The sequence below is a fragment of the Petaurus breviceps genome, unplaced genomic scaffold, assembly GCF_028583685.1.
Source record: "Petaurus breviceps papuanus isolate PSGF00001 unplaced genomic scaffold, PetGlider_PUasm1.0 216, whole genome shotgun sequence".
In the NCBI taxonomy this organism is placed as follows: Eukaryota; Metazoa; Chordata; class Mammalia; order Diprotodontia; family Petauridae; genus Petaurus; species Petaurus breviceps.
Window position 1 is genome coordinate 3,152,501 of NW_027185867.1, and position 14,360 is coordinate 3,166,860.

Consider the following 14,360-nt stretch of genomic DNA (forward strand, 5'->3'; position numbering starts at 1 on the left):
AACTTGTTTGTACCTAGTTATCTGCATGTTGTCTCCCCCATTAAACTGTGAGCTCTTTAAGGGTTGCCTTTTGCCTCCTTAGTGCCCATAGCACAGCTCTTAGTAGGGACATAATGATGCTAGTTTTTTTTACTTCTAAATAGCAAGTAGTGGTAGACTACTAGCTCTCCAGTGAAAGTATTTTTAGGGGAAAGTTCTCTGATGCCTGAAATGTGGCAGGTAGAGCCATGTCTTTGTTATACTTGGATCCTCATTGTCATCTGAAACTTCAGCCTGACCCTCTATGGCATCTTTTCATATGCTCTTTGAATTCTATTGATTCTTTGATACCAACTTACACTCTGATATGGACCCTGCCCTGCATGGCACCCCTGCCCTGCCCAACTGACCCGAAGTTTCTGGCAATCTAAATTGGATCCTTCTAGCCCCAGTTTTTTCCTACTTTGCTAGTCTGGAAAGCCTTCAGCATACCCAACCCAAGCTTCCAAGAAATGTTTCATATTGATTTCAGTAACATGAGGCCTCTTCCTTACCACATTTCCAAGAAATGGGTACATCTACCACAAACAGTGAAAATTTCTGACTTTGTGTCACTTTAGTCATTTAGTCTGGTAACTACTTAGAATTTTTTTCAAGCTCTACTCTGTCTGGAGTTTTCAAAATGTATGTGTTTTAATTTAAAATGCCCAAATTCTGTTTTCTTCTATAAAATGACTAATACAGAAATATGTTTTACATGATTACACATGTATAACCTATATCAGATTGTCTGCCATCCCAGGGAGGGGGAGGAGAAGGAAGGAGAGAATTTGGAACTCAAAATTAAAAAAAAAAAAACACAAATGTTAAAAATGGTTGTTACATGTAATTGGGGAGAAAATAATATTTTTAAAAATTTAAATAATTTATTTACTTTTAGTTTGCTATATTCAGTTCCACAATCCCTTGAGTTCCAAATTTTCTTCCCCTCCCCTTTCTTCCTCCTCCCTCCCCTCCCACAGTGGCATGCAATTCGATATAGGTTGTACAAGTAGCTTCACACTAAACATTAATCAAGTTGTAAAGAAGAATTATATATAACCCATGGAATGAACAATGAGAAAGAAGAAACTAAACAAAAAAGAGAGAGAGTAAATAGTTTGCTTCAATCTGCATTCAAACTCTGTAATTCTTTCTCTGGATGTGAGTAGAACCTCTCCATCATAAGTCCCTTGTGGTTGTTTATAACCTTGTATTGCTGAGAGGGGTCCAGGCTATAAAAGTTAGTTGTCACAGATACGATGTGTCTGTAATTATGTACAAAGTTCTCCAGGTTCTGCTCCTTTCACTCAGCATCAGTTTATACAAGTCTCCCCATGTTATTATGAAGTCTGTCTGCTCCTCATTTCTTATAGCACAATAGTATTCCATTACATTCATATACCACAACTTGTTTAGCCATTCCCCAATTGATGAGCATCCCCTTAATTTCCAATTCTTTGCCACCACAAAAAGAGCTGCTATAAATATTTTTGTACATATGGGTCCTTTTCCTATTGTATGATCTCTTTGGAATACAGCCCCAGAAGTGGTATTGCTTGGGTCAAAGGGTATGCACATTAAAAAAAAATTTTTTTTTAAATAAAATTGCTCTCATCCTGGACTGCTGTCCAGCCATATACCACCAAGCCCCAAACTAGGCTGGTGCCAGTGACTGAGTTAAAGAAAATGACAACAGGAACTTGGGGCAAGAGGACCACTATAGAGGACATTTTGAATCTTTGCATCAATACCATCTCAAACTGGTTTTACTTTTCCCACACAATCATTTCTAGAGAACATAAATATCCTGAATTCCTAAATACTCAGAGACTACAACTTCATGGTCCATAGCAAGTAGAATATCATCAGAAGTCAAGAAAAGGAAGTTTCCAGCCTCCTTCACCTTCTCTCCAATGCTAATACTGTGCTGAAGAGTTTCTTCAACTCTTCTTACTCCCCTGCATCTCCAACTTTTCTAGGTCACTCACCCATCTAATGAGCTCAATAGGTAGGATAGTTTGGCAGCTGGTGTGTAAATTCATGAGATTAGCTTTACTCTGAATTTTTTCATATGAGGGTGGGGTATTGATGTAATAGAAAAAACTGTAAGAGACTGTGGGTTTGTGTTTCAGTCACAAAATTTAGCCAAGGAGTGTCTCTCCTACCCACCCACTCCCTTTTTTCACTTTCACTTTTAGTAATTGTAAATTATTTATAGTAATTGAACAAAAACAGGAAGCAAGTGTTATGAAAGAGAAACTAGATTATTGGCATCAACTTGCTTTTTCTAATAAATCTTACCAACTACAGTAAATGGAATGCTAACCTTATTGGTCAATGTGAAGACATACCTAAGTGACTAGTAGAGACTATTTGCTAGTTCAGCCTTTATTTTTTAGCTTTTGTGACATAAAAGGTGGTGTGTCATTTGAGTTTGAAAACCCAAGCCATTTCTAGCAATGTTGCCTGACCTTACTGTCTCCTTCATGATTCATTTTCCTTAGGATCTAATTCATCACTGAGTCACAAAAATTCATCATAATTGCCTGCCTTGTCATTTGCCCTTTTTGAAATTATCTGTCTCAGTGCCTATACATCTGGAGGATACTTCTCTACATATTTAGGTGGCTTCTATACAATTGTTGTGGTTACCTTACTCACTGTGTGGTTTCATGCTTTTCAGGATTTACTTAATAGTGTTGTCAGACTAACTAAACTGATTTGGAGCTTCCTACACAATGACTCTTAAAGCTGTTCTGTTTGATCCCTAAGCCTACTCCTTCTGTCTTCTACCTACAGATTACATTCTTATTGCTACAACTAAAATATAGTTTCTCAGATTTGGATTCACAAGTAACAATACCTCATTGAGGTTATCACAGATCTGGTCCTCAGCTTTGCCCGCTCAGGGACTTGATTTTACCAGTAAACACAGAGGTTGTTTGGTTCCAAGTTTATGTTAACCATACGATATTGATTTATAAAAACAGAATGCCAACTTTTATAATGGAAGTTATAACTGGCAAAATAATTCCATACATTATAATTACACAGAGATTGACTCTGGGTAGTTCTACTCAGGAGACCAAACTGTAGGTAAGAAAACTTTGGTAGCATAGAATTAGAAGAAAGAGAGTTAAATGTTAAGTGAGATTTCCATCAAGACTTATTATCTGGTTAATCAGCCTTCTCTGTTCAATGATTGTTAGTCTAGTATAACTGTTACTGATCATTAGAGCACCCTGAACAATATTGGATAAACACTAACCACATCTTACTTTTTGCCTCTCTTTTTACTAGACTTCATGCATGTCTTCCCCATCTTCCTACCCTACTAGAACTTCTGTATACTATAATCTTGAATTTTTTACAGCTGACTATTTTATATTAATTACATGTTAGATTCTTCCATTAAAGTCTGCCTCATTGTGACATGGAGAGAAATATAAGTTCTTTTAAAAAGAATAAAGGTTAATTCATATATTTCATTTTACATCATAGATTATTGAGTCATTTCTGGAAAAGCCCCTCTACTCCCCTCAGAAATGGAACCATCCCTTTTACCAAAAAAAAAAGGTTGGGTTTTTTTAACCTTATACAGTGACTCAGTGTATTCAACATCCTACTGTCATAGTCCCCAAGCTTTGTGCTGAGAGGAGGGAGCAGTATTTCATTATCTTTTCTATGCGACCATTCTTGCTTTTTAAAGTGCTCAGAGTTTGGGGGTAAGCCTAAGTTCTTAAACATAATTGCAGCAGATCAAAAGCTCTGGATATGCTTGGGGTATAGACTCAGTGACAGCCCAGGATAAAAGCTGGCCTTGGTTTGCAAAATTTTTTTCAGCCATAAAAATGCATAAAGACCCCTAAGGTTAAGAGTTTTGTAATCTGTTTCATTAGAGTACCTATACCTATTAAATCAAAGTTTCTTGAAATCTCCAAGTCTCCACTTTTTTTGTCTTTATTAATTTGTTTGTTTACTTTTAGTTTACAAGATTCAGTTCCATATTCCCTTGAGTTTCAAATTTTCTTCCCCTCCCTTTCCCCTTCTCCCCCCACCATGGCGGCATGCAATCAAGTATAGGATATATAAATACTTCCACATTAGACAAGAGTCAGGTTGTGAAGAAGGATTGTAACCAATGGGATGAACAATGGGAAAGAAGCAAAACCAAGCGAGAAAAAGAAAGAGAACAGGTGGTTTGCTTCAGTCTGCATTCAAACTCTGTTCTCTCTAGTTCTTTCTAGTTCTTTCTCTGAATGTAGATATCTCTCTCCATCATGAGTCTTTTGGAGTTGTCTTATAGCCTTGCCTTGCTGAGAAGAGTCCAGTACATCAAAGTTGGTCGTCCCACATACGTTGTGTCTGTAATTGTGTACAGATTTCTCCTGGTTCTGCTCTGCTCATGCAGCATCACTTTGTATAAGTCTCTCCAGGTAAATATGAAGTCCATCTGCTCCTCATTTCTTAGAGGACAATAGTACTCCATTACATTCATATACCACAACTTGTTTAGCCATTCCCCAATTGATGGGCATCCCCTTGATTTCCAGTTCTTTGCCACTACAAAAAGAGCTGCTAAAAATATTTTTGAACGTATAGGTCTTCTTCCCATTTCTGTGATCTCTTCAGGATACAACCCTAACAGTGGTATTGCTGGGACAAAGGGCATACAATTATTTATAGCCCTTTGGGCATAGTTCAAGATTGCTCTCCAGAATGGTTGAATCAGTTCATAACTCCACCAACAATGCATTAGTGTTCCAATTTTCCCACATCCTTTCTAGCGTTTGTCATTTTCCTGTTTTTTTATCTTAGCCAATCTGGCCGGTGAGATGTGGTACTTCAGAGTTGTTTTGATTTGCATTTCTCTAATCAATAGTGATTTAGAGCATTTTTTCATATGTTTATAGATATCTTTAATTTCTTCCTCTAAAAACTGCCTGTTCATATCCTATGTCAATTGGGGAATGACTTGTATTCTTATAGATTTGACTCAATTCTCTGTATATTTTAGAAACGAGGCCTTTATCAGAGATACTGGTTTAAAAATTCTTTCCCAATTTCCCACTTCCTTCTTCATTTTGGTTACATTGACTTTGTTTGTACAAAAACTTTTCAATTTAATGTAATCAAAATTATCCATTTTGCATTTTACAATGCTCTCTAACTCTTGTTTGGTCATAAAGTCCTCCCTTTTCCTTAAGTCTGACAAGTACACTATTCCTTGCTTTCCCAGATCACTTACAGTATCAGCCTTTATGCCTGGATCATGCACACATTTAGACTTGATTTGGTATACGGTGTTAGATAATGGTCTATGCCCATTTTCTGCCATACTATATTCCAGTTTTCCCAGCAGTTTTTGTCAAATAAAGAGTTCTTATCCCCAAAACTGGGGTCTTTGGGTTTATCAAACAGTAGATTACTACAGTCATTGACTGCTGAGTCTCGTGTACCCAATCTATTCCATTAATCCACTACTCTATTTCTCAGCCAGTCCCAAGTAGTTTTGATGACTGCTGCTTTGTAGTACAGATTAAAATCTGGTATGCCTAGGCCACCTTCCCTAGTATTTCTTTTCATTAATTCCCTTGATATTCTGGACCTTTTGTTCTTCCAAATGAATTTTGTTACTATTTTTTCTAGCTCTACAAAGTAATTTTTTGGTAGATTGATTGTTATAGCACTAAATATGTAATTTTATTTAGGTAAAATTGTCATTTTTATTATATTAGCTCAACCCAGCCACAAGCAATTAATGTTTTTCCAGTTAGTTAGATCTGACTTTATTTGTGTGAAAAGTGTTTTATAGTTGTGTTCATATAGGTCCTGGGTTTGTTTTGGGAGGTAGATTCCCAAATATTTTATAATGTCTACAGTAACTTTAAATGGGATTTCTTTTTCTATCTCTTGCTGTTGAATTTCATTAGAAGTATGTAGGAATGCTGAAGATTTATGTGGGTTTAATTTTATATCCTGCAACTTTGCCAAATTTATTTATTGTCTCAAGTAGTTTTTTTGCTTGATTCTCTAAGTATATCATCATATCATCTGCAAAGAGTGATAGCTTAGTTTCTTCTTTGCCTAATTTGATTCCTTCAATTTCTTTTTCTTTTCTAATTGCTACTGCTAACATTTCTAGTACCAGATTGAATAAGAGGGGTGATAGTGGACATCCTTGTTTTACCCCTGATCTTGTTGGAAATGCTTCTAGCTTATTCCCATTACATATAATACTTGCTGATAGCTTTAAATAGATGCTACCTATTATTTTAAGGAAGATTCCATTTATTCCTATACTTTCTAGTGTTTTTAATAGGAATGGATGTTGTATGTTGTCAAAAGCTTTTTCTGCATCTATTGGGATAATCATATGGTTTCTGCTAGTTTTGTTCTTGATATGATCAACTATACTGATGGTTTTCCTAATAATGAACCATCCTTGCATTCCTGGAATAAATCCTACCTGATCAAAGTGTATTATTCTTGTGATCAGTTCCTGTAGTCTTTTTGCTAATATTTTATTTAAAATTTTTGCATCTATATTCATGAGGGAAATTGGTCTATAATTTTCTTTCTCTGTTTTGTCTCTTCCTCATTTAGGTATCAGTATCATATTTGTGTCATAAAAATAATTTGGCAGTACTCCTTCACCAATTTTCCCAAATAATTTGTAGAGTACTGGAATCAATTGTTCTTTAAATGTTTGATAGAATTCGCTAGTAAATCCATCTAGCCCTGGAGGTTTTTTCCTAGGGAGTTCGTTGATGGCTTGTTCGATTTCTTTTTCTGAGATGGGGTTATTTAAGTAATTTACTTCCTCCTCAATTAATCTGGGTAATTTATATTTTTGTAAATATTCATTCATTTCACTAAGATTGTCAAATTTATGTGCATACAATTGAGCAAAATAATTCCTAATTATTGTTTTAATTTCCTCTTCATTGGAGGTAGATTCACCCTTTTCATTTTTGATACTCATAATTTGGTTTTCTTCTTTCTTTTTTCTCATCATGTTGTCTAAAGGTCTACCAATTTTATTTTTTTTTTTCATAAAACCAGCTCTTAGTTTTATTTATTAGTTCAATGGTTTTCTTAATTTCAATCTCTCCTTTGGTTTTCATTGTTTCTAATTTAGTATTTAATTGGGGATTTTCAATTTGTTTTTTTTCTGGCTTTTTCAGTTGCATGCCCAGTTTATTGACCTCCATTTTCTCTATTTTATTTATGTATGCATTCAGGGATATAAAACTTCCCCTAAGAACTGCTTTTGCTGCATCCCACAAGTTTTAGTGTGTTGTCTCATTGTTGTCATTCTCTTGAATGAAGTTACTAATTGTTTCTATAATTTCTTGCTTGACCCACTTATTCTTTAGTATTATTTAGTTTCCAATTAGTTTTTAGTCTATCCTTCCATGGCCCTTTATTATATACAATTTTTATTACATCATGGTCTGAGAAGGATGCATTTAATATTTCTGCCTTTCTGCACTGAATTTTGAGGTTTTTATGCCCTAGAACATGGTCAGTTTTTGTGTATGTGCTATGTACTGCTGAGAAGAAGGTATATTCCTTTTTATCCCCATTCAGTTTTCTCCAGAGATCTACCATATCTATCTTCTCTAAGATTCTATTTACCACCTTAACTTCTTTCTTGTTTATTTTCAAGTTAGATTTATCAAGTTCAGAGAGGGGGAGATTGAGGTTGCCTACTAGTATAGCTTTGCTATCTATTTCTTCCTCTAAATCCCTTAACTTCTAGGAATTTGGATGCTATGCATAAATGTTTAATAATGATATTGCTTCATTTTTGATGGTGCTTTTTAGCAGGATATAGTTTCCTTCCTTTTCTCTTTTAATTAGATCTATTTTTGCTTTTGCTTTCTCTGAGATAAGGATTGCTACCCCTGCTTTTTTTACTTTGGCTGAAGCATAATATATTTTACTCCAGCCTTTTACCTTTAGCCTGTATGTATCCCCCTATTTCAGATGTTTTTCTTGTAAACAGCATATAGTAGGATTATGGTTTTTAATCCATTCTGCTATCCACCTCCATTTTATGGGAGAGTTCATCCCAGTCACATTCACAGTTATAATTACTATCTGTATCTTTCCCTCCATGCTATTCCTTCCCATTTATGCTTTTATTTTTCCACTTCTCTCTTTCCCTCCTTAAGAGTTTTCCTTTTGTCCACTGCCTTCCTCAGTATTCCCTCATCAGCCCCCCTCCTTTTTCCTACCCTTCCCCCTTACTACTTCTTCCCTCCCTTCTATTCACCCTGCCTTTTCTTAGCCCTTCCCCCTCCTACTGTCTGTAGGGTTCAAAAGATTTTTATGCTTAATGTAGTATGTTATTTCTTCCTTAAACCAAGATTTATGAGAATAGATCTCATGCAATGCTCCTCTCCCTCCCCTCTTTCCCTCTATTATGATAGGTTTCATGTCTTTTCTCAATAGAGTCCTAGATTTAACTGATTATGTTATTCTCTCCTTACACCAAGACTAATGAGGGCGAAGTTCTTATAATGTTCATCTCCCTCTCTTCTTCCCCTCTACTATAATATGTTTTTATGCCTCTTTGTGTGGCATAATTTACCCTTTTCTGCTTTGTTCTTTCCTCTTCTTCCAGGTCCCTTTGCACCCCTTAATAAGGTTTTTAATCATCATTTTGTTTAGTTTGTACCACCCCCTCTATTTATCTATATCCCTTTTAAATATCATGTTAAGTATACAGTTCTTAATATTACCAGGTATCAGCTTCCCATATAGGGATGTAAACAGTTTGTTCTTATATAATAAGTTGTGTGTGTGTGTTTGTGTGCATGTATGTTTTCCCTATTTACCTTTCTATGTCTCTCTTGATTCTTGTAATTGGAGATTTAATTTTCCATTGAGCTCTGGCTTTTTCATCAGGAAGGTCTGGAAGTCCCTTATATCATTGTATGACCATCTCCTTGCCTGAAAGATTATGCTTAGTTTTGCTGGATAACTGATCCTTGGTTGTAACCCAAGCTCATTTGCCTTGCAAAATATCATATTCCAGTCCCTCCAATCTTTCAATGTGTGACCCTTACTGAAACTCCGTGATCTTTGAATTGTTTCTTTCTGGCTGCTTGCAATATTTTTCTCCTTTACCTGATAGTTCTGGAATTTGGCAACCTCATTTTGCAGAGTTTTCAATTTGGGATCCCTTTTAGGAGGTGTACGGTGGATTCTCTCGATTTCCATTTTGCCCTCTGGTTCTAGGATCTCAGGGCAGTTTTCCTTGATGAGCTCTTGGAAGATGTTGTCCAGGCTCTTTTTTTCATCATGATTTTCTGGTAGACCAATAATTATTAGATTATCTCTCCTGGATCTATTTTCCAGGTCAGTTATTTTTCCCTTGAGATATTTTACCTCTTTTTCTAATTTTTCATTCTTGATGTTTTGTTTGATTCTTGATGCTTCATAGAGTCATTAGCTTCAATTTGGTTGATTGTAGTTTTTAGGGAATTATTTTCCTCTGTTAGTTTTTGAAGCTCTTTTTCCATGTATTTTTCCATTTCACACATTTTTCTTTTTAAGGAGCTGTTTTCTTCATTGTAATATTTTTTCTAATTTTGCAATTTTGATTTTAAAAGAATTATTCATTTTATCTTCTACTTCTCTAATTTGTTTTTCAAAGTCCTTCTTGAGCTCTTCAAGAGCTTTCTGTGCTTTAGACCAGTTCATATTCCCTGTTGAGGCTTCAGCTGTAGGTGTGGAGTCAATGCTGTCTCCTTCTCAATTTGGTTCCTCCAATAATAGGATTCTAGAGTCTTTGTCTTTGCAATCTTTTTTTTTAACCCATTTTGAGGCAAGGCTTTAGCCTCACCCTTCCTCTAGGACTCCCACGCCTTTACTATTTAAAATTTTCTCTGGGCAATAATTTCTGTGTTTTCCTGGTCAGAGGGGGGGATTGGAGCAGCCAGGGTTCACTCTGCCATTCTAGTCCCTGGAAGTTCAGATAGTGCTTTTTAAATTTCCAATCTGAGAGTTGATAGTCCCAGGAGTAGCTGCTGCCACTGCCATGGGCCCTGCATTTTCTCTTACCCGGATGGGACAGATCTCAGCCCTGGGGTGATAGGCCTGGGAATGGCCCTTGCAGCTGGTGGATCAGCTTGCTGGCCACTCCTCCAAGTCTCCACTTTTGTTTGATGCCTGAAAGGATTTCATATGAAAATTCTGAGGGCACATCCCTACACATTTAGTGCTTATGGAAACTTGTGCCCTGTCTATACCTCCCAAGTCATCTGAAAAGCCTTGTATACCTTTCATGTCTCTAAGGCTACCTTCCTTCTCCTTGAGACATCTACTTTTTTCTCTCACTATCCCACTCTTTTATTCTTATGCCTCTTGACTAAATCACACAGATCTTCGATGGGCTCCTTGCTTCTGCTGAGTTTCAGGCAAATATACCAAGTATTCTCAGTGTGCTCTATAAAATCAATCGAAGTCAGTGATGAAAGCCTGAATTTCTCAGGAGTTCTTTGAAGTACTTGAATTCTAAGCACTGCATTGCTTACAGTTCCTTCTGCCCTCCACATTTCCATGTAGTCCAGACCATTTACTTTTACTCCTTTGGCAAAGTACGTTTTCATCAATCCCATTGGTTTCAATGGCAGAAAACTTACACAATCAATTTAAAAGAAAACAAGCCAAAAAATAAGCATCTATATACTTCTTCCTTTCCTGTTTAAATAATTTATTCTCTCTAAATATTATATTCTCTTTTTCTTATTCTCCCAACCAAAAATAAAATAAAAGCAACAATGGAAGGAGAAATGACATCTCTCTATGTATCTGTGTTTGTATTCTTTTTCCTTGTGGGGTCATGAAAAGTGTCTTGGAAAATTTAGGTTCTGTTACTATATTACTCTCTGGGTGTCCTTTTCCTTATTTTTTTTAAATGAGGCAATAGACTAAAGGTTCCTCTACATCCCTTCCAGGCTTGATATTCTAATATTCTAATTTAATCTTCTTAGACAATAATCTCTATTTAAGTATCTTTTTTAGCTGAGTTCAGGGAGACATTTGTACTGAGGAACATCGTATATCTGAGATTACCTTTTATTTATACTTATAATAAAATATATTAGCTGATGAATGAGCCTTCTCCACTCTAGGAGAATGAAGGATAATAGAACAATAGATATAAAAAAAAAGTTAATTTCAGAGGGAAGGCAGTAGCCTAGGAGATAGTGAAGTCTGCTTCCACCCTTCTAGAAACATTTTCCTCCTTAGAAAGCATTCAGATTGTATCAATAGGTCATTAAAGGGATTGGTTTATAGTTTTCTTTCTCTGTTTTTGTTCTCACTGCTTTAGGTATCAAAACTATATTGTGTCATAAAAGGAACTGGGTAGGACTCCTTTGCCTATTTTTTCAAATAGTTTATATAGTATTGGGATTAATTGTTCCTTAAATATTTGGTAGAATGCTCTTGTATATCCACCTGGTCTTGGGGATTTTTTTCTTAGGGAGCTCATTTATGGCTTGTTCCATTTCTTTTTCTAAGATAGGGTTAAGTATTCTATTTCCTCTTCTGTTAATCTGGGCAATTTATATTGTGAAGGGAGCAAATAGCTGGGGAGGAGGAGAAGGACATGTATAAGAGAGATCAGGATAGGGTGATGGAGATGTGAGGGATTATATAGAGCTCTTTCTACCACAGACACTCAGAGAAGAATTCAATACCAAGAATAAGCTGGTTGCAAGTTGTAAAGGATTTTCAGGATCTTAGACATAAATTAGATCTTTGGATTTATCATGACACAAACATTGTTTTGTGCTTCTCTTCTAGTGGTTGTTCCTGTAAGTATCCTGTTAGCTATTTTGGTATGCGTGTGCTACATCAGAAGAAGGTAAGTAGCACAAGAGAAAAATAGAAGAATTCATTCTTCATTCCATATAAGAGAAATTGATTCCCATCAGAAAATGGAGAGTTCCTGTCTTCTGTGATTCCATTGCCAGCCACCAAGATGGTCACAGGCTATGTCCCTGCTGTCACTCAGCCTAATAGAGCTCCAGAGTGAAAATTGTACCCTGTTCTGTTCTCATTGTCCCCCCCAATGGTGCCACATGAGTACAGAGGAGCTATTGTAGTCCTACTTCCCTTCCTAAACACACTGTCAAATTCACAAGTCAAAAATTGTATTTAATACGGCTTGGCACATCTCAACTTTCCTCCAAAGAGATAAAAATACATTCACGGGTATTATTAACTCACATCTTCAGTTCATCTCCAGGACAAAGGTTATCTAGGCCATTGATCCACATACTGGGGACTGAAGTTCCCTTTCAACTATCAAGCCCTGTGATTTCTAAAGGAATTAAGATGGGCTATTGAAAAATGAGTAAATAGATTTTCTGTGCTTCAATACTTCAAAATAGCAATATTATTATACAAAATATTATTATATAATACTTTGGACTTCCTTTCAGCATACAGCATAGTGCTTTATACATACAAAAAGGTCAATAAATACTTATTGATTTGAGCTCAGGGGATACTTGACCTTCTGACAGTAATGAATTTTCTGCTTTTCAGGGATCCAGTCCCAGAGGAACACTATATTGAGATGGAAGCAATGCCAATGAGAGGGGGAACTGACAGCAGAGAAGGTGTAGACAGCTAACTACAGAACCTGTAGAAAAATGGAAAGACAAATCCCTTTTATCCATTGCTCTTATGTAGCAAGGTCTGGATAAAGAAGTCACATTTACCTTAGCAGAAAAGAGCTTTCTTTGGCTTAAATAAACAGGGAGAAACAAGCCAGAATGAAAAATCTAAGCTTTGCAACTGAGATGGGGTACACAGCTCTTAACTTCAAGTCCCTTATGCATCTATTAAGTACCTTAAGAAGTACATTGCGGGAAAGTTTGTCAGGCAAAAGTTCAACTCTCCAGATACTCGTTAGTAGGTACTTACTTCATTTGGCTGTCTGGAGATGGAAAGGAACCTGAGTATTTTTTCCAAAAAAACAATCTAACCTACAAATGGCAAAGGGAACATATACCTGTGGCAGTAATTACCTGTAAGTCTTTCCTCTGAAATATCTTGTTAAAAGATTTGTTATTTTTGAATGAAAAGGATGAGCATTTCAATGCCTAAAAAACATATTTCCAGCTAGATTGCTTCCCTTAAAATGTACTGTAAGGGAGTCATTGATCAGGCAGAAGAGAAATGTGCAAATTTAGGCATAAATCAATCCTTTTGACTGATGACTTTGGGATCATGGGTTCAAAATAGATGATATACTTATTTTATATGTGTATATGTCTAGTTTATATACTTGTTTGAATGTATGTAATATGATGTAAGATAAAATAAAATTATATTTTAATTTTTTAACATAAAAGTGAGCAGAATAATGTTTTAAGGATTTTAAAAGTACATTACAAATGAAGGAAGGAAAAAGAATGGAGAGAATATAGACTGAGTACTTTGTAGTTGTAATAAGGGAAAAGAGGAGTAGGGTTGGAGGGAACCTGAGCGTTCCTCCTCCACATCGGTGTTCCCCTCTATGGTTCCTTACAGCATTGCTTTTTTCTGGAAACACTGGAGCAAGACCATATGAATTACCATTGATCCCAGCAATGTTTTCTGTCACCTGCAAGGACTTACACACTTCCCATTTCTACACACATTTCTTCATTTCTCTCTCCTTCTTATCTGGTTGTCCACCCCGAGTTCCCAGTTAGCACCTCCTCCATATCTATTGTTCTTAAGCTACTCTTGCTTCCCCATCAAAATAACCATTCCCTCACTATGAAGTTTCTTTTCTTTTTTTTGGAGGGGAGAAGGCAAGGTAATTGGGGTGAAGTGACTTGCCCAAGGTCACATAGCTAGTAAGTATGTCAAGTGTTTGAGGCTACATTTGAACCCAGGTCCTCCAGACTCCAGGGCTGGTGCTACATTCAGTGTGCCACCTAGCTGCCCCAACTATAAAGTTTCTCAGCTCACTACCTTGGAAGAACACAGATAAATTCAATTAAGTGTTAATGATAAATATGATCTATATACCTTATATCTTCATAATTCATTTATAGTATAGGAACAAGAGTGTGAGACAAGTTGATAAGTCTCTGATATTTGGTTGCTATTTCCACCCACTAGGAGAGTAGCATTGGGTGACTTGTTACTATCTCATAGGGGCTGAGCTAATGGGAGTCAAATGGTCTAGATCTAAGGCTTAGAAGGGCTAAAGGAAGAGCATTAGGCCAGGGGATACCTAGCTCCTCACAGACTTTAGCAAGGCAGGTTTTAAAAAGCATCCCATTAACTCTTTCAACTATTCCTGATGACTGGAGGTGATA

General features: G+C 36.3%; 1 protein-coding gene across 1 annotated transcript in view; it reads left to right on the plus strand.

The window, feature by feature from the left end:
* The window catches only part of IL15RA (interleukin 15 receptor subunit alpha), a 63,650-nt gene extending 50,248 nt beyond the window's left edge, over positions 1 to 13,402 (plus strand). Inside the window, 3 exon segments of the mRNA XM_069094265.1 lie at positions 11,845 to 11,905; positions 12,592 to 12,656; positions 12,659 to 13,402. Of these exon segments, the coding sequence (XP_068950366.1) occupies positions 11,845 to 11,905; positions 12,592 to 12,656; positions 12,659 to 12,738 (206 nt within the window). The 3' untranslated portion in view covers positions 12,739 to 13,402.
* Positions 13,403 to 14,360: the final 958 nt, after the last annotated feature.